At 46.9% G+C, this 22267-nt stretch overlaps 1 protein-coding gene across 12 annotated transcripts in view; it reads left to right on the top strand.

Moving 5' to 3' along the window:
* The window catches only part of Trrap (transformation/transcription domain associated protein), a 95475-nt gene that overhangs the window by 29752 nt on the left and 43456 nt on the right, over positions 1-22267 (top strand). For 8 of the 12 annotated variants that reach the window (XM_057763716.1, XM_057763706.1, XM_057763708.1 and 5 more), the window contains exons 21-40: positions 719-919; positions 2003-2154; positions 4534-4733; positions 6802-7019; positions 7125-7322; positions 8042-8302; positions 8686-8847; positions 9987-10083; positions 10683-10804; positions 11052-11222; positions 12417-12485; positions 15077-15130; positions 15259-15279; positions 16686-16805; positions 18570-18689; positions 19935-20099; positions 20179-20360; positions 20852-21050; positions 21460-21588; positions 21961-22227. In XM_057763716.1, coding sequence (XP_057619699.1) covers positions 719-919; positions 2003-2154; positions 4534-4733; positions 6802-7019; positions 7125-7322; positions 8042-8302; positions 8686-8847; positions 9987-10083; positions 10683-10804; positions 11052-11222; positions 12417-12485; positions 15077-15130; positions 15259-15279; positions 16686-16805; positions 18570-18689; positions 19935-20099; positions 20179-20360; positions 20852-21050; positions 21460-21588; positions 21961-22227 — 3108 coding nt within the window. The remainder of the gene's footprint in view (positions 1-718; positions 920-2002; positions 2155-4533; positions 4734-6801; positions 7020-7124; positions 7323-8041; positions 8303-8685; positions 8848-9986; positions 10084-10682; positions 10805-11051; positions 11223-12416; positions 12486-15076; positions 15131-15258; positions 15280-16685; positions 16806-18569; positions 18690-19934; positions 20100-20178; positions 20361-20851; positions 21051-21459; positions 21589-21960; positions 22228-22267) is intronic. The other 4 variants (XM_057763715.1, XM_057763714.1, XM_057763712.1 and 1 more) reach the window with 1 other exon arrangement.

Raw genomic sequence — 22267 nt, 5'->3', positions numbered from 1 at the left:
CATTCTGTAGACCAGGCTGGCCTTAAACTTAAGAGATCCACTTGCTTCTGCTTCCCAAGTGCTGGCATTAAAGGCATGCACCAACACACCCAGCTCATGTTCCCATTATTTTATTGGTTGTGTTAAAACCCTAATGTGGGGTTCTAAAGATGGCCTGGATGTGGAGGGAAGGCCACTCTGGGACTGCGACAAGGTCTACATAAGCATTTTGGCAGAAACTAAACCAACTACATGACGACCTCCCTGTCCTTTGCCAAGGCTTTAAAGAGTCAAATGCTTTATGTGTGTGAGTGCTTGTGTATGTATATTCCATCACATTTGTGCAGTGCCTGCGGAGGCCAGAAGAGGGACCAGGGTCACAGAGAGCAGTGAGCCAGCATGTGGGGCCTGAGGTCTGAACCCAGGTCCTCTAAAAGAGCAGTCAGTGCTCTTAACCATTGAGCCATCTCTCAAGCCCCAACCCTTTGCTTTTTTATCCTGTGCCATCTTTTGTATAAAAGAGTACCAAAATATGCTTGTTTGTTTGTTTGTTTGTTTAGTAAAGACACAGGACTTCCCTGGAGGAAAACAAGTTAGACTGTATAAACATTGACTTTTCCCCAGGAAGGGGACAGCGGCAGGAGGAAGAGTCCTCACATCTAACCGGTTAGAGTTGTGGCCATAAACTCGGCACTTGCTGCCTGGCCAAGCTTTCAATGAAAGTCCGTTCATGTTTTAGGCTTTGTGGCGCACGCTGCGCAACCCTGCAGACAGCATCTCCCACGTAGCCTACCGTGTGCTTGGGAAGTTTGGCGGCAGCAACAGGAAGATGTTGAAGGAATCTCAGAAGCTGCACTATGTTGTGACTGAAGTTCAAGGCCCCAGCATTACTGTGGAGTTCTCTGATTGCAAAGCCTCTCTCCAGCTTCCCATGGAGAAGGTAAAGTGGGGAAGTGGAGAGGCACTAACGAGATACCTCAGCAAGTATTGCTCTGAGAAGACTGGTCTCAATATACAGTACTACGTGCATGAGCATATGATGAAGGAAGGGGCTCTCACTCAGCCCGGGAATTTACGTGGTGCTTTGCTTGGCGACTTGCATAATGCTCGTGGGCTGGTGGAATGTTACACAGGAGTTTAGGATCCTTGTGAGGATAGAGTTCTTCCCAGTGACCAACTCAACCTGAGCTCCTGGTCTCTTAGAATCTTGCTGGGCCTTATTTCCAGGGCCATTGAGAACTCAAGTAGATCTTTAATTGTCTGTCATCCTTGGTATACCAGGGTCCAGTTTTCTCCTGTGTTTTTATCCTAACCCTCCTTGTTTTCCTTCCTGACTCTTTGGAAATGAGTTAGTGTAAAACTGTACCTCTGTGTTTCTCTGTCACTATCTCTTTCTCTGTGTACTCGTATGTCTGCATGCAGATGTGTGGTTTGCCGGGAGCTGGTGGATGAATAGCCTTCTCTTTAAAGAGAGAAGTAAAAGCATAAAAAAGCCATCTTTCAGGCTCTGCCCTTAGGGCAGGCAAGCATGTGTACTGCAAAAAACTCATGAGCTTCAGATCCAGCTGGGGGTGTGACATGACAGCCTGCCTCACTGGACCCTCCAGAGCTTTTTGACTTCTTCTTGTCTCCTGCTGGTCATTAAACCATCAAATTGGGCTAGCGAGCTGACTGAGCAGTCACGAGCATTTGCTACTCCTGCTGAGACTGCTATCTCAGGTCCCAGCATCCGTGGTGCTGCCCATAACTCCAGCTCTAAAGGATCAGTCACCGTGACCTCTGGACACCTGTACTCAAAATATACATGGCAATAGAGAGATGCACACATGGACACACGCTTAAAAGTGAACTGTTAAGGCTGGAGTCGCTGTGCACCATTGCATTTTATCTGCAGCCGTGCAGATTTCTTTACTGTCTCCATTTTCAGAACTTTTGCTTGTGGTTGCCTGGTTAACTGTTGCCCTGCTCAGCTCTCCCCAGAAGACAACAGTGCACACTATCTAATCTGTGCTTTTTGTCCTAGGCCATCGAGACCGCCCTGGACTGCCTGAAAAGTGCCAACACAGAGCCCTACTACCGGAGGCAGGCTTGGGAGGTGATCAGGTGCTTCCTAGTGGCCATGATGAGCCTGGAGGACAACAAGCATGCGCTCTACCAGCTGCTGGCACACCCCAAGTACGTGCTCGGGCCAGTCTCTGGGATTGGTGCAGCTTGCTGCAGAAGTGAGGGACAGACGTGACTCTCCAGGAGCCTGTTAGTATTGTGTCCCTTCAGGTGGTCAGGGCAGCACGTAACTTACTGAGTGATGCATTGTGTAGTCTCTAGAGCCATGGTTCTAAGCATGTGGGTCGCAACCCCTTTGGGGTCAAATGACCCTTTCACGGGGTTGCATATCAGATGTCTTACGTATCTGATATTTACATTACGATTCATAACTAGCAAAATTACAGTTACAAAGTAACAGTGAGAATAGTTTTATGATTGGCCATCACAGCCTGAGAAACTGTATTAAAGCATTGCAGCATTGGGAAGGTTGAGGACCATGGTCATAGAGGGTGGAGAGAACATGGAGCCCATAGTAAGAATTGGTCTTGGACTCATTTCACTGTGTGCCTTGTTGTCATGGAGTCTAGGATAATGACCCATGTTTGGCACAGCTTTTTAAAATTTGTGTGTGTGTGTGTGTGTGTTTAGAGACAGGGTCTCCTGCAGCCCATGCTGACTCCAAACTCAGTATGTAGCTGAGGATCACTTGAACTTCTGGTCCTCCTGCCTCCAGCTCACAGGTGCTAGGTGACAGGTTTCTTGTACACCAGGCAAGTGCTGTGCTGTCAGGGCCATGCCTGTGACAGGTGACAGACCTAGTCTCATTCCCACTCCGTCACTGATTGACTGTTTACAGTTTGGCTTTATTTTGGAGACGGCCTCTACCATGATGGAACTAGAACTCGCTATGTAGGCGAGGCTCATATCAAGCCCACAGATACCCAGTTACCTCTACCTCCACAGTGCTGAGGTTAAGGTGTGTGCCACCATTGCTGCACACTCTCACACACACGCATACACACAGAACTTTTTAAAAAAGGATCAATATTTTTTTCTACTTGTGTATGCAGGTGACGGCTGTCTGTGCAGGGAGACTGGAGGACTTCAGTGTCTAGGCTGGCAGTCGGCGAGCCCCAGTAATCTCCTGTGCCACCCCTCTTCCCATAGTGCTGCTGTTATAAGCATATGTGGGTCTGTAATTGGCTTTTTATGTGGGTTCTAGAGATTGGAACTAAGAGGTCCTTGTGGCTTGAACAACAAACATTCTTAGCCACTGAGCCATCCTTCCAGCCCCACGTTTTTTTTAGCCGCACATTTTAAAATTTCTTCACTCTACTCTTATGTGGCATCTTGCCCTGAGGTCTTTGCCATCATTAGCCACTATACCGCTGCAGGCAGCTACTTGTAGGGTCTCTCTTTTGATCAGCTTTACAGAAACACCGCATCCTCTGTTTTCCTGTTCTAATCAGCACAAAGGGCCTCCCCGAATTTACCATACATGGGCTCATCAGTTGGAGGAAAGCACATGAAGATGTGTCTGGAGCTTAAGGCTCTGGGAGAGAATGAGGGCTGTCTTCAGGACCTCTGGAGGCGACAGTACCCGCCATTACACCCACAGTAACAGTGCCTTCCCAGAAGTGACAGTGGGTGACTGTGAAGCGGCTGCCCCCAAAGCACACATTGCTGTAGCAGCAGGGAAAAACAACCTTTATTCTCTTTTTAAAAAGATTTGTCAGGCAGTAGTGGCACATGCCTTTAATCCCAGCACTCGGGAGGCAGAGGCAGGCGGATCTCTGTGAGTTCGAGGCCAGCCTGGTCTACAAGAGCTACTTCCAGGACAAGCCCCAAAGCCACAGAGAAATCCTGTCTTGAAGAAAATAAAAAGATTTATTTTTATTTTGTGCATATGTGTGTTTGCATATATGGGCACCATGGGCATGCCTGCTGCCCTCAGACCAGAACCATCAGATTCCTGTAAAGTTTTTGGATGGTTATAATCTGCTGAGTGGATGCTGGGACTTGAACTCAGATCCCTTGCAGAAACGATGACTCAGTGTTTCAGAATGCTTACTGCTCTTTATGCAGATCTGGGTTCAGACTCTGAAACCAACACGATGGCTCAACAGTCTTTTTATGACTTCAGTTCTAGGTGATCCCCTGCCCTCCTCTAAAATACATGGACAGCCGGCAGCCACATGCTGCACAGAGGCAAATCACATGAAAGCAAAACTGTCTTTTAAAAAGTGGCCATTGCTTTTGCCATCACAGCAGCCTTAACATGTAAAGTAGAAAATAATGACAAAGTATTGACTGCCACTATTTCATAATTTACTTCCAAATCTGTGCTTGGAATATATGTTAAGTAGAATATAATTTGCTGTCTCTCTAAACAGTGACCAGAAATGTTGAAAATAAAGTCCATATGTGGTACCAAATACTGCTGAAGTTGGAGCAGAGGGGAACTCACTCAGGCAACTACACATGACATGATGGAATTCTGTCTTTCAGCTTTACAGAAAAGACCATTCCCAATGTCATCATATCACACCGCTACAAAGCCCAGGACACTCCAGCCCGGAAGACATTTGAACAGGCTCTGACAGGGGCGTTCATGTCAGCAGTCATCAAAGACTTGAGACCCAGCGCCCTGCCCTTCGTAGCCAGCTTGATCCGCCACTACACCATGGTAGCCGTGGCTCAGCAGTGTGGTGAGTTGGCGGCTTGTGGGAGCCAGGGCCATCAGGACAAGCTGTGGTGTGAGTAAAGTAGGGGCTTTTTCTCTCATGGCCTTCATTGATAAATTGGTATCTCAGTGGGGAGCACTGTGCACCAAGTTTTATCCAACTTAAGTTTCAGACTCTTTGCATTTTGTGTGAAGTGCGTCTGGGTGAATTGGACAAACGGTGGGTAAAACAAAAATGGGCTAGTGAGGTAGCCCGGTGGTGGTAGGAGGGGACAACCGACTCGTACAGGCTGTCCTCTGATTTCTACACGCGGGCTCCCACGTGCATGCCCTTGTACCCACATGTGCACACACAGAAGTACATGTAATTCACATTAAAACAAGATGGTTTCTGATCGTCCACTCTCTAGTGGTGTTGTCTAAGGTCAGCCTCTGCCCCTTGTCACTCACGTCCCCCAGCCAGCTCCTTATGCCCGCTTTGCAGTGCTTGTGTTTGCCCTGGCTGTTCCCACAATATGCTGGTTCCCCGGTCCTCTGCTATGGCGGCTCTCTGGAGCTCACAGTGTAGGCAGGACTGTTTGTATGTGTTCATGTCTTGCAAACTGTGCTTCTAAATATCACAGTAGAAATGTCTGTGGCCCAGCAGCTGCCACTAAGTTTTTGAAAGCGTACTTTCAGTTTTTTGGGGTTTGTTTGTTTGTTTTTTGTTTTTTTTTTTAAACAGGGTTTCTCTGTAGCTTTGGGGCCTGTCCTGGAACTAACTCTTGTAGACCAGGCTGGCCTTGAACTCACAGAGATCCACCTGCCTCTGCCTCCCAAGCACTGGGATTAAAGGCTTGCGTCACCATCACCCGGGAATACCCTAAGATTTCTGTATCTCTTTCCATAAGCAGTAATAGCTATAGAGCACACTTAAGTAACGCCTGTTTTCCCTCAGAGTCCAATTAGTGTCTTGTGGTCCCCAGTGACACTGTTGAGCTCTGACCCCTCGATTTTCCTGGCTGGCACAGTCAGAACTGTACAACTGAACACCAGTTGTTTCACGGTGTTTCTTTGTGGTAGCATTGTCTTTAAAGTTAATCTTGGTAATTTCTGTGTGGTCTCAGGCTAGAGACCCAAGAGACATGGCTTTCAAATTGCTCTGTGACCTCAGGTGTTTAGGGTATAGCTGTCACTGTTTTTTTTTTTTTTTTTTTTTGTTACCGTCTGGAATGGCTGACTCAAGACGCATTCATTATTCCCAGGCTCTAGCTGATCAATGGTATTTTAAATAGCTCATCTTTGAGCATCTAAACACTTACTACTGCTGTGTGTATTTGAGTGCAAGCATTTATGCCATAGCAAGCTCATAGAAGTCAAGGGAATAGTTTCCTGGGGTCGGTTCTCTTTTTCCCCCGAGCCCTGGAGGTTGCATTCAGTCCATTGGCTTGTGTGGCCAGTGCTCTTACCTGCACGGCCATCTAGCTGCCCACACTTTTTCCTTTTAGACAACTGAGCCCCAGGATTAGCTGAGTGGAACTTGGAGTTTCCTAGAGTCCTGGGAACACAGATGTGTATCAGCAAGTCTGGTTTCTAAACACTAGGGCTCTGTGAGTGCTGGGCAAGCGTGCTCCTAAATTAGCTCTGTGCCAGTCTCATTTTCGAATTTTGACTGAAGTAATTGAACAGTGTACAATTTGTTGTTGGAAACAGTCAGAAAAATAGCCTTAATGTGAATTAGACTACTTGATTTTCAAACATTTGTAGTTTACTAGAGGTTGGTTTGAAGTACTAGTTCAACAGGGCCGGTGAGATGGCTCAGCCAGTAAGGGTGCTTGAGTTCATCCTTAGAATCCATACAGTAGAAGAAAGAGCCAGCCCTTGCCTTGGTCCTCTGACCTCTGTGTGTGGACCATGGCATGTGGACCATGGCACATGCATGCCTACTTATAGTCTACACATGTGCAGAGCAATAAAACGTAATTAGAATACCAGTGCTGGCTTCAGTGAGTCCCTAACCCTGTGGGAAAATGAAGCTGATTTGTAATTGGAGGTCATGCATGTTTCCATGAATGACCTTCGCTTTGTTGTGTGCCTGATTCCTCTCTTTCCAGGTCCTTTCTTGCTACCTTGCTACCAGGTGGGCAGTCAGCCCAGCACAGCCATGTTCCACAGTGAAGAGAATGGGTCCAAAGGAATGGATCCCTTGGTCCTTATTGATGCGATAGCTATCTGTATGGCTTATGAAGAGAAGGAGCTGTGCAAAATTGGGGAGGTGGCCTTGGCTGTGATATTCGATGTGGCCAGCATCATCCTGGGCTCTAAGGAAAGGGTAAGGGCTCCTGGACAGTGTCCTGTGAGTTTGAAGGGACTTGTTCTAGAAGTTGCTGGCTTCAGGATGGTGGCACCGCCTTATTCTTGGCTTGTTTCTCTCCAGGCATGCCAACTGCCCCTCTTCTCGTACATTGTGGAGCGCTTGTGCGCTTGCTGCTATGAGCAGGCCTGGTATGCGAAGCTGGGAGGTGTGGTGTCCATTAAGTTTCTCATGGAGCGGCTTCCACTCACGTGGGTTCTCCAGAACCAGCAGACATTCCTCAAAGCTTTGCTCTTTGTTATGATGGACCTGACTGGAGAGGTAGGTTGTGGGTAGCCCCGAGGCTCAGAAATGGCACTACTCACAAAGAGCTGATCTGCCTGCAGAGTCCTTGCTCTAAGACACTCTTCCCAGCTATAGGACTTTGCTTGGTTTTATTATAGCATCTTTAATACAGGGACAGCTCCTAACTCATATGTTAATCTCTGGGTACCTTCCCTGTTACCTTGGTTCAGGGTGGATCTGCAGGGAATGCTGCTTTCTGGGTACTGCAAAGGTCCCCACAGGTGTGACATTATCTTTCTTGTTTCTTAGTTTTATTCATGCCACAGCATGAGTGTGGAGGGCAGAGGGCAGCTTGTGGGAGTTAGTTCTCTACCATGTGGGGATTAAACTGGAGTGGTCAGGGTGGGCAGCAAGCTCTCCTTTACCCTCTGAGCCATATTGCTAGGCCCAGGCATGTCATTGGTTATTTATGAACCCATGTGCAGATCTGACTTATCCTTAAAGAATCTGGTGGGCTTGCCAGAATCTCTGTTTAATGCAAGGTCGTGTGTAGTGTCCTTTTCTGAAGGATAAACAAGAAGGACCTAGAATGAGGTAATTTTCACCCCAATGAGCCAAATGGATGCTGTGTAGTGGTCTTTCTCCTTGATGGTGGCACAGTGGCCGTGAGCTCCTTCCTCCCCAGTGTATGGAGACCTGGGAGTCTGGGGAGTAGCATTACCCTGCTTTTCTTCTAAGACCTCTTCCACCTACAGGTTTCCAATGGAGCAGTCGCCATGGCGAAGACCACCCTGGAGCAGCTCCTGATGAGGTGCGCAACACCTCTAAAAGACGAGGAGAGAGCCGAAGAGATTGTGGTGGCTCAGGAGAAATCTTTTCACCATGTGACCCATGATTTAGTTCGTGAAGTCACCTCTCCAAACTCAACTGTGAGGAAGCAAGCCATGCATTCACTACAGGTCCTGGCCCAGGTCACTGGGAAAAGTGTGACAGTGATTATGGAGCCACATAAAGAGGTAAGTTTCTGACACGGGCAGCAGGGGTCTCTGTGCTTCACATCTGAGCTACAAGAACTACTCAGTCCATGATTCTCCAATGCGCAGATAGCCGTATATGTCCACAGTTGTTAGTAAGAACAGAAAGAAGGCTGGTTTTCTGGGTGTGTATTCACACGTGGGACTGTTGTTTTTGTGAGGTCACTCAAATGTGAGGAGCAAAACGAATCTGACACGGTCTACACTGCAGTTCTAACGTGACATGTCCTCTGCCTAATGAAAGTTTAGGCCTCTGTAGTGACTTCTTGTCAGTTTTCAACTTGGCTACTGTGGAATATGAAGATGAGAGGTCTTTTCTTTTTGAGGGGCATCTGAAGAGTGGCACCCTGCTTGGTTTTTTCCAGGTCCTTCAGGACATGGTCCCACCGAAGAAGCACCTGTTGCGTCACCAGCCTGCCAATGCACAGATCGGCCTGATGGAGGGCAACACATTCTGTACCACGCTGCAGCCTCGGCTCTTCACGATGGATCTCAATGTAGTGGAGCACAAGGTGTTCTACACAGAGGTATGGTGTGAGAGAGTGAGGCTGATGACTGACTGCCAGCCTGTGCTCCAGCTCAGGCAGTTTCTAGAAAAGGCTTGGGCAGCTGCAGAGACACCCGGCTATAGCCTGGCACAGCACTTGAAGCAGGTGTGTTGCTCCTGGGATCCAAGGAAACATGGTGCCCAGTGTTGCCTGGCTCTGGATTAGCACCTACAGGTTACATTCCAACTTGATTTTGAATATATGACTTATTATCATGTATGTGTGCACGTGCACCACATGGCAGCTCACAACTGTTTGAAACGCCACCTGCAGAGGATACAACGCTATTCTAGCCTCCTCGGGCATCAGGCTCACGTGATGCACATGCATACATTCAGGCAAACACGCATACACATAAAAAAGTAAAAATAAACCTTTAAAAGAAATGGTAAAGCTTGAAAGCCAGTTTTCTAAGACATGCGTAGGGAGAAGGGGAAACAGTAATGGGAAGGGCACGTGGTGTTTTAGATGCTAGACATTTAGGTGCCTGTGTGCCGAGTATGGATTTAGAGCTCGTGGGCTTCCCAGTGACCATTGGTTTGCCCCTATATCCTTTCCTGTACTGTTGTGGTAATAGAAACAACACTGGCAAAGGGAGAAGAGGGCGTTTTTAGCTCACAGTTCTGGTTGTGGTCTGTCACCGCTAGGAGCTCCAGACAGGAACTTAGGACAGTCATGTCACCCCACAGTCAGCAGAGAGAAAGGCTTGCGCCCAGGCGCTGGTGCTGCCTTGATCAGACTATCAGGCAGTTCCTGCAGGCCTGCCCCGCTGAGACTCTTCCCAGTTTGAGAATTAAAGCAAATCATCATAAGGACTGTGGCACTATGGCCTATGGCCTGTCTGTCTGTCCATCCCTGGGGAAGCGCTAGCTGTTGTAGGATTGACAGAAAACTGGCGACACCGCAGCCAGTCAGGTGTGACCCAGGTAGCTTTAACTGAGTTTGACTTTGGGGTAAGGAAGCAGGGCCTCTGTTGGTTGTTGAAATTCTTTAGGCTTTGAGTTGTTTCTGGATGAATTTTTTCAGTGTGTGTGACAAATTGGTGTTGAGTGCAGCTTGTAATCTTTCCATTCCCCAGGAGAAGTGGGGTGAACTGAAAGCTTCTTTTTCTCTGTCAGCTGCTGAATTTGTGTGAGGCCGAGGATTCGGCTCTGACAAAGCTGCCCTGTTACAAAAGCCTGCCATCCCTGGTGCCTTTACGGATTGCAGCATTAAGTAAGTGCATGCCAGTGAGAATCCAGCTGCCAAGCATAGGCTGGTCGTCCAGAGGCTGTGGCAGGCCTCCGGCATAGTCAGTCTAAAATGTCAGTCCTGAATGCTCTTCTAAAGACAGAGTCAGAAATTGTGTTGGTCAAGTTGTACCAGCATCCTTAGGATTTAAGTCGTTTGTCTTTAATAATTGGGCTTTTGTTCTGCATTAAACCCTTATTCTGTGAATTTCCTGAATCAGATGTTCTAGTGTAAGAGAACTGTCATACTCACCACATAGTGCCATTTCTCTCAGCCTCGGAGCCCGCCCTGCTCCCCTCCCCCACCCCACTCCACCCCCTGCCCGGCCTGAGACAGGGTTTCTCAGTGTAGCCCCTACTTGTCTTTCTGGGAACTTGCTCTGTAGACCAGGCTGGCCTTGAACTCAGAGATCACCTGCCAAGTGCCAGAATTAAAGGCGTGCTTCACCAAACCCAGCTCTTCTGTCCTGCAGCTAACAGGAGGAAGGGCTAATGGTTTGTGCCTGGTAGGATCCTTCAGAGAAGGAATTACTGAGCTGTTTCTTGGGTGAATAATAAAAACTATTCTCGTTTTTCTCTCTGAAGATGCCCTTGCTGCCTGCAATTACCTCCCTCAGTCCAGGGAGAAAATCATCGCCGCACTCTTCAAAGCCCTCAACTCCACCAACAGTGAGCTGCAGGAGGCCGGAGAAGCCTGTATGCGGAAGGTGAGTATGACCTCACCTGCAGTCCTTGGGCCTGTCTGGTCAGCATGCACAGAGCTGCAGCATCTCTGCCCATGTCATACTGAATCTTGAAACACAGTAAGGCTGAGCTCTAGACGGTCAGTACTTCCTGGGAAGCCTGAAATTAATGCCCTTCTCCCAGGGGCAGACTGACCTTTCCTGTGGAGTTGGTTCATTCTGTTACTTTGTCTGCCGCCTGTTTCTCTGGGTAACTTTCCTTTTTGACTAGTTTTTGGAAGGTGCCACCATAGAAGTAGATCAGATTCATACACACATGCGGCCTTTGCTGATGATGCTGGGAGATTATCGGAGCTTGACCCTGAATGTCGTGAATCGGCTGACCTCTGTTACTCGGCTCTTCCCCAATTCCTTCAACGATAAGTTTTGTGATCAGATGATGGTAAGCTAAATGGGTTTAAATTTATTCCATAATGCACTGAATAAATGAGAAGAACAGCATTCACACTGTTGAAATGCGGAAGGTGGCTGGGTATAGTGGTGTGCTCCATTATGTTTTCCCACTCTTGGGAGACAGACAGGTGGATTACGGTGAGCTTGAGGCCAACCTGTTCTACACAGTGAGTTCCAGGCTAACCAGGATTACACTGTGAGACCCTGTTTCAAAAAACTTGAAACGGGGCTGGAGAGATGCCTGCTCTTCCAAAGGTCCTGAGTTCAATTCCCAGCAACCACATGGTGGCCCACAACCATCTGTAATGGGGTCTGGTGGCCTCTTCTGGCCTGCAGATATACACACATACAGAATATTGTATACATAATAAATAAATAAATATTAAAAAAAAAACCCTTGAAACAAAAAAGTTCCAAAAAGTGGAAAACTACTCAGTTTCTCTCTCACCCCGGCACCCCCTCCTTAGGGCAGCCTGTGTGTCCTTCCAGGGGTTTGGCATTTGTCATAGCACATACTTTTCAGTCATCCACATTCTTTGCCCATTAGTGCGTCATTATATTTTATGGTTGCTCAGAGGCTTCTGCCTGGTGTCACTGAGCCTCACGACTCCTCACTCACTAGCCGATGCCCAAATAGAGTCCTTTCTCCAGCCACTGATAAAAGGAGTCCATGTTTATCACATTGCCCTCTTCCCTGGGGTCTCTTCAGCCACAGTAGCTAGCAGAGCCCTTGGCACTCACCTTCCTAGAACACATTCTCCTTCTGGTCTCTTCTTAGACATCCAGGCTCTATGAGGGCCCCTCATCCCCAACCTCCACTCACTACTTTCATGAATTCGCACTGTCTTGTACACAGCAGGCACCTTGACACTCTGTCCACCTCTCCTTCCACTCCAGTCCGGCACAGGATACAGAGAACTGATGGCAACTGGAAAGTACTGGGCCTGGAACCGTGTTGCCTGGGTCAGGTCTCTCCTGCTGGAGCTTAGCCTTTTTTTTGTTTGCAGAACAAGACCACACACCTGTCACGTCTCTTCCTGGGTGATTAGTCTGTTTCTGTAATGGGAGATTGTGATGCTATTAAATACAAGGAAACCAAATGACTGCAGGTTGCTGCTGAAGGGCAGGATTTCTCATGAAGTTGTGTCTGAGGGTGGTTTCTTTTTTTTTCTCTTTTCAACAGCAACATCTGCGCAAGTGGATGGAAGTGGTGGTCATCACCCACAAAGGCGGCCAGAGAAGTGACGGAAACGTGAGTGGCTAGCTTGTTTCTGGGAGGGTGTCCATGCTGCACAGCTGCTGTTGGCAGCTAACCGTGATGCCCGCCAGGCGTAGAGATTACAGTTGATATGCCGTGTGCTTTATTGCTCCTAGTGGATGAACAATCTCCTTTATGTTTTTTTACAATTTCCCTTTTGCTCACTTTAATGGGACTTTTCTGTCGACCAGCATTCCAGAAGTGCGCAGTGTGGTTCCACTCTACTAGTCCCTTCTAAGCAGTGTACTTCTGTTTGTTACATAGAGGTCCTTCAGCTCCACAGTTCTTGTTTCCCTTGCTTCCTTCACTCAGTAGTTGGTAATCACTTCCCGGTGTCTAACTAATTGCCCAATAAAAACCAAGAGGTTTGTTGGGACTTAATAAAGCATCCCGTAAAAGCCAGTGTGGGTATTTTCTAGGAACAACGTCCTCACACCTCAGCTGGTCATTAAAAAATTAAGTGAGTAACACACACAGCAAATTTACATCGTTTCTAGCGGAAACGAATATAACTAAGTCTTCCTAAGTATCTGATGTCTGTCCTGAAAGCCTCTTGTCTCTTAAAAATGCTCGTTTCTTGCTGTTTTGATTTTAAAATTGTATATGCTAATTTTCAGTGTTTTCTCTAAATGTGATACCTGGTGGGACATTTTATAGTAGCATCCCTAATTCCAGAACCCCACTTGTCATGGCTCTTGTCCCTTGTTCTTCCTTGTTGGATATGTTGCCTCATTCCAACTTGGAAATTTTTTGGTTTTTGGCTTTACTGTGTCATTTGTTTTGAACGTCCTATATTCAAAGTGTTTTTTGTGTCCTGTTCCTATTGCTTCTAAGGTGTCAGCTAAGCAGATCTTAATCAGTATTTAAAACTTCTTTGCTGTAAGGCCCATTGTAAGATTTCTTACTTGTATTTTAAAAGTCAAATAAGGTCATGTAGGCGAGCAGAGAGAGAGAGCGGATGGAGCCTGAGCCCTGGGGATGGGTGCAGCCAGCCTGCTGCTTGTCCTCCCATCTCATCCCTTAGATGCTCACACAGACCTTAAGAAATAAACTGGATCTTCTAGAGTAAACATCTAAATTAACTCTCCAAAAATCAGAGGGCCCATGAGATGGTTAGCTGCTTAAAGGCTCCAGTCACGAAGCCTGACAATCTGAATTCAGTCCCTGGCACTCACATGGTGGAAGGAGAGGACTGACGACCTGAAAGTTGTCTTCTGATGTTCACAACATCCCCTGGTGTATCTGCATCCAATAAACGAATGTACTAAGAAATGTTTTAAGAACAAAAAAAGCCAGAAATCTAATATGTAAGTAAATGACTTCTATTGACTTAAAACAATACTGTGAACTTGTGTAGAATGTTATTTGGAGCTGTGGATTGAGAAGGCAGGGGTGCAGGCCAGTCCCCTTGCATGGGACATTCTCCTTGTTCAAGGCAGAACAGTCTCTACATTGATGGCCGTTTCCTAAGCTCAGGCTACAGCACTGGATTTCACGACAAAGTGGATGACCATGGCTTCATCATTTCCACCCAGGGCCAGGTCACCGCTCAGCTCTTGAGCTCTTAGTTGCGATGCCATATTTGAATATATGCATAGCTGATCGAAAGATAGACACAAGCTCCTCTGCAGTTTGATTTCTGGGGATTGAGCTTTGGACAGGTTCCATGTCTGGATGGCCTTATCTTTTTGACACTGAGCCTATACAGGACCACGTGTGGTATCTCTGCACACACGCACAGTGCTGGTCTTACAGAGATCTCTTGACCACATAACCCGTATCTGGGGATGTTCTAGTTTTTTCTTTGTTGCCATGATAAAATACTCTGACCAAACACAGGTTAGGGAGAAAAGGATTTATTGCCATTTGTAGCTTATAGACTATTACTGAGGGAAGTCAGCACAGGAAGTTGAAGCCGGAACCACGAAGGAACAGTACTTGCCGGCTTATTCCCAAACTAGTTCTCATGGTACCACCCACACTGGGCTGGGTGCTCCTATATCAATCAAAGCAGTTCCTCACAGATATGCCCATAGGCCAGACTGATGTGGGCAGCCCCTCAGTTGAGACACTAGGCTGTCTCAAGTTGACAAACACTCGGGTGGAGGTGCTTACACCAATGGCCAGCTGTTCTTCATGGGTTGGGGGCTTAGACATGCCTGACAGATGAGGCTGCACTGCCTGCTTCTCTCCTGCTGAGCTGGGAAAGAATTTGTCCTTGTTTTTATAACTCTTTCAGCACTTGACATAAAATCCTGAATTATTCACTCTGAGAAGAAAGTCTTTTTAAAGCCCGTTTGCATATAGCAAAGTCTTACCCTTTCTCTCCTTGCGTAAGAATCTGAAACCATGATTTTAACTTGTGGTTTAGGAAAGAGCCCCAGCGTAGAACCCTGTCCGAGGGCTGTTGACATGTGAGGGCAGAAGGCGTGTTCCGCTTCAGAGCGTCTAACTACTGTGTGCTTTCTGATTATCGTGCCTCTACTGTCCTGTTACCCCAATAACCCTGCCTGTGTTGGAGTATGTGGGAAGTTTTTCTGTTAATGACATCAATAGAAAAAGATGATTTTCCTCCCCATCCTCAGGAGAGCATTTCAGAGTGCGGGAGGTGTTCCTTGTCTCCATTCTGTCAGTTTGAGGTGAGAGCAACCTTCTCTAAGTCAGTTATGACTTGCAATGTGAAGAACACTTTTGATTTTTCCGTTTTCTTTTCTCCTTCCCGTTTGGTTGCCCGTGTTTTCATGCTGTGACTTTTGTTTTGGTTCAGCCTGCCATGGAAGGGGTAGAGGTGAGAACTGCAGTGCGGCTGCAGGCGGGGGTTGTTGTCGCATTTGGTTTTGCCGTGACTTTGTTAGCTGTGTTGTGATCCTGTAGTGGACAGAGTGCCTTGTGCCCTTGAGTGCGGTGACCTGTACTGTCTTGTCTGTGGCGGAGCTGTCGTAGTATCATTGCTGTGACTTGTCCGGATGCCAAGCATGTTCTCTATTAGGACGTTTAAGCCAGATCCTAAGTTCTCGTGTTTTCTGTGTGTCAGAATTGCAGTCTCTCAGTGCTAGCTAAAACCGAACAAACTCCCCTGTCCTAGCGTTCATGACAAGCGCAAGCCTCCAGCAGCCTCCTGAGAAGAAAGTCCTCACGGGATATCCAGGCCTGCTACAAGTTGGGAACGATTACACCGTCTGTCACACTGACGGCTCACCAGTTCCCTCAGACTAGATAGAAGCTGTCACACACACACACACACACACACACACACACACACGCTCTCTTGCATGCCCCCGCACACTGATACAGTTACAGCACTGTGTCTTTGGACAGTAGAGCCAAGCTTCCCTCCTCTGTAAAATGGGGATGATAATGCCTTCTTGCAGTCTTACAGAAAGCAAAGGAGAATTTTTCAATATTCCTTCTTTTAAAAAAAATTCTGTGGCATAAATTACCATTCTTTAATGTTACTTTGGGAGAGAATATACTCTCTTTAAAGACTTAAATATGAAGCAGAGTGAGATGATACTGAGCGATTTATTTGCAGCTTGGTTCCTACTTCGATGTTTAAGTGCCATCTCATCCTGGCATCAGGCTCATCCCCATTTTATCCCTAAGAGCCCCAGACATAACTCACACATGGTACATGGTGGTGTTCCGGGCTCTTCCCTTGCCCCGCGACCAGGGAGAAATCCCTTCACATCAGAAGAAAACCTGACCTGAGATTGGGATGTGGGGCTGACCCTCAGCAGACCCGTACATGGTGTGCACGTGGTGGAGAGCGGAGCTCAGGAGGCCCCACACGGACAGGGCCCAGCACCAGTGCAGTCCAGAGTCTGCTCTCAGAACGTGATGTCTTAGAAGTCCACATGATGAGAGGATGGCACTGTCACACCGTGCCTCCTTGAGAAGGGTTGGCTCTGACACTTGTCAGTGTCCTGAAAACAAAAGGCATAGTAAACACACGAGGCACACTGAGCCCTGTCCCCCAGAGACAGATGAGCTGAAGGTCGAGGGCAGTGAGTTTCCTCAAGACAAAACAGAGCTGTGATGTAACAGGTCTGGTAAGTTGTGGCTTTTCCGTGTTCACTCTTTGCTTCAGTGGCCAGCCTTGTGAATGTAGCTAGACGGTAGTAGGGTCTGTAGCGAGGACTCTCCTCAGTCACAGAACTGATCGACCTGTTTATGGTTTCTGGCTTCCTTTATTAGGAAATGAAGATTTGCTCGGCGATTATAAACCTTTTCCATCTGATCCCAGCTGCACCTCAAACGCTGGTCAAACCTTTGCTAGAGGTTGTAATGAAGACGGAGCGCGCCATGCTGATTGAGGTACGGTTAATTCTGACTAAGGATTGATTCTGATTTGCTTCCATCTATTGCTTGTAGTATTTTTGTTTTGTTATTTATTTTAAAATGTATTCACTTGACAGTTTTATACCCTGTACTGTTATATGGAGCGGGGCCCCTTGTTCCAGCTGCCCGGCTAGCTTACACCCGAAATAATCACACAGAAACTGTATTAATTAAAACACTGCTTGGCCTTTAGCTCTAGCCTCCTGTTGGCTAACTCTCACATCTTGATTTAACATCTTGATTTCTGTTAATCTGTGTTCACCACGAGGTCGTGGCTTACCGGGAAAGATTTAGCATGTCTGACCTGGCATCTCCATGGCAGCTCTGACTCTGCTTTCTTCCTCCCAGAATTCAGTTCTGTCTCCCCACCTACCTAAGTTCTGCCCTGTCACCAGACCCAAAGCAGTTTCTTTATTAACTAATGAAAGCAACACAAATACAGAAGGACCTCCTACACCACTGTATAATACATTCTGAGCATACCTACCCCTTCCCATCCCCCGCCAATTTCATGGGTTTGTTGTGTGTGTGTTTGTGTGTTGTCTTTCTGTTCTGTTGTGTTTTGTGATCCACTGAGTTTGTCCTGACCACTTTCATAACCCTGTTAAAATACCCGTGTGAACTGGAGCATGGGCAAACACACCTGTGGCTGTGTGACTGATAATAGTTTTGATGGTCTTTTCTTGAGTTTTTAGACTTTGTGTCTTAAAAAATAATTGAATTTGGGTTTTGCCAATTTCATACGTGTACATTTGTGCATTACGTACCCTTTCTTACCTCTCCCACTCCCGTCAATTCTCCCTCCTACCTTTAGTCCCTTTTCTGTGTGCCTTTATTTATTATAGCCCATCGAGTTTAACCAGAACCAACCTAGTGACCACAGGCATGAAACGATGCACTGGATGGAGCCTCCTGCGCTCACCAGTCATCTCAGTCATGAAGATCATGCACCTCCATCTCACCCCATCTCCTGAAATCCATCAGTAGCTAATAGTCCTGCATCCATGACTGATGGTCTATTGCCAGGCTCAGCTGATGAGGTCACCACCACATGGGCTATGCCATGTGTCTCAGGAGTGGGAAAGTCCTGCTAGGACCGAGCACTCACTCATCCGTTCTTAATCTTAGCGCCTTGAGCTGCCCGAGTCTCTGCATTGCTGTTGTTATAAAGAAAAGCTTCGGTGATTAAGACTGAGAGGAGTGTTTGTCTGGGATTGTGGTCACCATGTGTCTTTTTTGTAAAGAACAAAACAGCCTAGCAGTGGTGACTCACTCCTTTAATCCCAGTACTCAGGAGGCAGAGGCAGGCGGATCTTTGTGAGTTCAAGGCTAGCCTGGTCTACAGAGCGAGTTCCAGGGTATCCAGGGCTACATAGAGGAACGCTGTCTCGAAAAACTAAAAAAACAAAACAATTACTGGAAAATGTCTTTTTTTTTTTTTTGCCTGTTTGTGTGTTGTGTGGGCATACACATACCACAGTGTAAATGTGGATGTCAAAGAATAACTTGTAGTACTTGCTAAATATCCCAGGCTTTTCTTAAACTTGGAGCCATCCTTTGCACTGCTGTGCCTGGCTCATTTTGTTAAAATGCTTTATTGAGAAAATCTGACAGTCTAAGGATATTGGTATTAATACCTAATTATGGTGTGGTTGGAGGGGTTGCCTTGTTACTATGGTGATGGCTGGAAGGTCTTTGAAAAGGATGGTGTGGGTTGCATTTCTGCCCTATGTTTTGTAGGCGGGCAGCCCATTTAGAGAGCCTCTTATCAAGTTTCTGACGCGGCATCCCTCGCAGACAGTGGAGCTGTTCATGATGGAAGCAACGTTGAATGACCCCCAGTGGAGCCGAATGTTCATGGTAGGAACCTGTGCGACTGTAGTGGGCTCCTACAGAGTGCTGTCAGCCAGTGTGCTCGGCCTCTGACGGACCTGTGTTTCACCTCTGCGTATCCTGGCTTTGTGTTTCTCAGATCTGGGTGTCAGGAACATGGTTGTATCTGATCATGTCTTCAAAGCTTGCAACCCCAAAAGTTGGTTGGGAGGATTTTGGTGGTTGTACCTAACAAATACAGTTAGAGTTATAAATTCACAACCACTGAAAGGTGGTGGAGCACACCTTTAATCCTAGTACTCAGGAGGCTGAAGCAGGATCTCTGAGTTTAAGGCCAGCCTGGTCTACAAAGTGAGTTCCAGAACAGGCTCTAAAGCTATACAGAGAAACCCTGTCTTGAAAAACCAAATAAATAAATAATTTAAAAATAAATAAATAAATATAAATTCACAATTAGAAAGTAGGATTGCTATTAGGAACCATCACTTTTTTCTTACTGTTTGTTTATGTGTGTGTTTATGCACGTGTTGTTTATGCATGTGTTTATGTGTGTGTTTATGTGTGTGTTTATGCATGTGTTGTTTATGCGTGTGTTTATGCACGTGTTATTTATGTGTGTGTTTATGCACGTGTTGTTTGTGTGTGTTTATGCGTGTGTTCATGCCACAGTGGATGTATAAAGTTCAGAAGACAGTTTCAGGAATTGGATGTCACCATCTACCATGTGGGTCCCAGAACTCAAAGGTCATCAGACTCAGTGCCAGCATCTTTACCCACTGGCATGTTGATCCTAAAAGCATCTTTTAATATTTTATAAAGATTATTTTATGTATGTGGGTACTTTGTCTGCATGTACATCTGCCCACTAGAGGAGAGCCTGGGATCTCATGGGACACAACAGTTATAGATGGTTGTAAGTCACCATGTGGATGCTGGGATTTGAACTCAGGACCTCTAGAAGGAAGAACAGAAGTGCTTTTAATAGCTAGGCCATTTCTCCAGTCCAGTATCTTTTTTTTATTTTTTTAACTTTTTGGAGGGATAATGTAGCCCTAGCTGTCCTGGGACTGGCTATTCTCTGTCTCCTGAGTGCTGGGATTAAAGCTGAGCTCCACCACTCACAGCCAGCAACAGCTTTTCTAAAACGGTGTCATGTTTTGTTTTTGTTTGCCTTTTTGAAGAAATGACCAACCAGGAATGGAAGATATTGTATCTTCCCACCTTTGTGAGTTTGATCTAATCCAAGCAGCTTCTTCATTCTTTTGCTTTCAGAGTTTCTTAAAACATAAAGATGCCAGACCTCTGAGGGATGTGTTGGCAGCAAACCCCAACAGGTTCATCACCCTGCTGCTGCCTGGTGGAGCACAGACGGCAGTCCGCCCTGGCTCACCCAGCACCAGTAACATGCGCCTGGACCTCCAGTTCCAGGCCATCAAGGTAGGGCATCTGCATTAGAGCCCAAAGCCCCTTTGCTCAGCTGAGCTGCAGGTCCCTGATGCTTGCCTCTTTCTTACAGATCATAAGCATCATAGTTAAAAACGATGATGCCTGGCTGGCCAATCAGCACTCTCTGGTGAGCCAGCTGAGGAGAGTGTGGGTAAGCGAGACCTTTCAAGAAAGACACCGCAAAGAGAACATGGCTGCCACCAACTGGAAAGAGCCCAAGCTTCTGGCCTTCTGTCTGCTGAACTATTGCAAGTGGGTGCATTGGCCTCCTCTCTGCCCAAAAACCTGCACTGTGGCCTTGTCCCTAATGTGCCTAGTCTTTGGATCCTTGGATAGTGTGGTCAGATTTGTTATAGAGGGTGAACCCATGAGGACCTGAGTTCAGATCCCCAGAAACCTATAGAAATGGTAGGTGGGTATGGCAGCCTGCTTGTAATTCATGCCTTAGAAGGCAGAGAGCAGATTCAGGAACCCCAGGGCAAACTAGCTAGCAAGATTAGCCTTCATCAGTGAGTTCTGGGTTTGATTGAGAGAGACTGTCTCCACTAATAAAGTAGAAGAACAGTCTGAGACGATTCCAGACATGAACCTTGGTCCTCCTGCACTCTGGCAAAATCATGCCTACACATATGCATGCCACACAGATGAAAAACGGAAAAGGAAACTGAAAAGGCACAAGTCTGAGTTCTGTATAGTTATAGAATTAACCTTATACCGACCTCTTCTTTGTCCTGGCCCTTCAGAAGGAACTATGGAGATATAGAGCTGCTGTTCCAGCTACTCCGAGCCTTCACTGGTCGCTTCCTCTGCAACATGACCTTCTTGAAAGAGTATATGGAAGAAGAGATCCCCAAAAATTACAGCATCGCTCAAAAGCGTGCCCTCTTTTTCCGCTTCGTAGAGTTTAATGACCCCAACTTTGGAGATGAGCTGAAAGCAAAGGTAAGTCCCATTGTAAACAGGAGGTGGCAGCAGGTGCTGGAGCTCTTCCTGGGGACCTGGGCTCTGTTCCTGATGAGCCGCAGCTCTGCAGAGGCTCATATGGTGGGCCTGATGAGTGGTCTTGCTGAAGCCATTGCTGAATATCGGGGGGCAGCTCCCATGAACCAGTGTGCCTTTCCGTGTGTTTAGAAATAACTTGTCTGAGGAAGGAGAGAAAGCCAGACTGAGGTTGGCACTTTTCCTGAAGTTTCAGGCTTCCCCTGGCAGTTGCCATTTGGCTGGAAGTCAAGATGAACAGTTGCTCTCTTGGGCAAGTGTACTTGATGGTGCAGGATGCTTCTGCTTTGCACATACCCCCTAAATAGAAGTTTGCACAGCTCTGTTTTGCTTTGTGTTTTTCTCTCCCTAGGTTCTGCAGCATATCTTGAATCCTGCTTTCTTGTACAGCTTTGAGAAGGGAGAAGGAGAACAGCTCTTAGGACCTCCTAATCCAGAAGGAGACAACCCAGAAAGCATTACCAGTGTGTTTATAACCAAGGTGGTGTCCCCAGGAGCACCTCTGTGGTGAACCCTTGCAGATGGGTGAATGTGTATGCCTGTGGTAGGGGTTTGTGGGAATAAGATTCTTGGGGTTACCCTCACCAGATGTGTATATGTCTGTGTCATGTGTGTCTGTGTATGTATTGTGTGTATGTGTATGTGTGCGCGCATACAGACAAATGGAAGTCAGAGGACAATTTGAGGTTACCATGTGGGACTTCAACTAAGGTTGTAAGCCTTGGCAGCAAGTGTCTTTATCCATTGAGCCATCTCTCCAGACCCCAGAAGAGTGTTTTTAAGGTCTAATTTTAAGGATAAGACTTGTATGCTCATAATAAAAATCTAAAGTGAGTTCCTGCTTTCGTGTCAGGTCCTGGACCCTGAGAAACAAGCTGATATGCTGGATTCCCTGCGTATCTACCTCCTGCAGTATGCCACGTTGCTGGTGGAGCATGCGCCCCACCACATCCATGACAACAACAAGAACCGCAACAGCAAACTGCGCCGTCTGATGACCTTCGCGTGGCCCTGTCTGCTCTCCAAGGCTTGTGTGGATCCTGCCTGCAAATACAGTGGGCACCTGCTACTGGCACACATCATTGCCAAATTCGCCATCCATAAGAAAATCGTCCTCCAGGTGCCTCACAGGACGCCCTCCTGTCTCTTGTGTTTTTATC

Source organism: Chionomys nivalis, chromosome 3 (assembly GCF_950005125.1).
Source record: "Chionomys nivalis chromosome 3, mChiNiv1.1, whole genome shotgun sequence".
Taxonomy (NCBI): Eukaryota; Metazoa; Chordata; class Mammalia; order Rodentia; family Cricetidae; genus Chionomys; species Chionomys nivalis.
The sequence above is the reverse complement of the archived record's forward strand: the minus strand, read 5'-3'. Positions and strand labels throughout refer to the sequence as shown.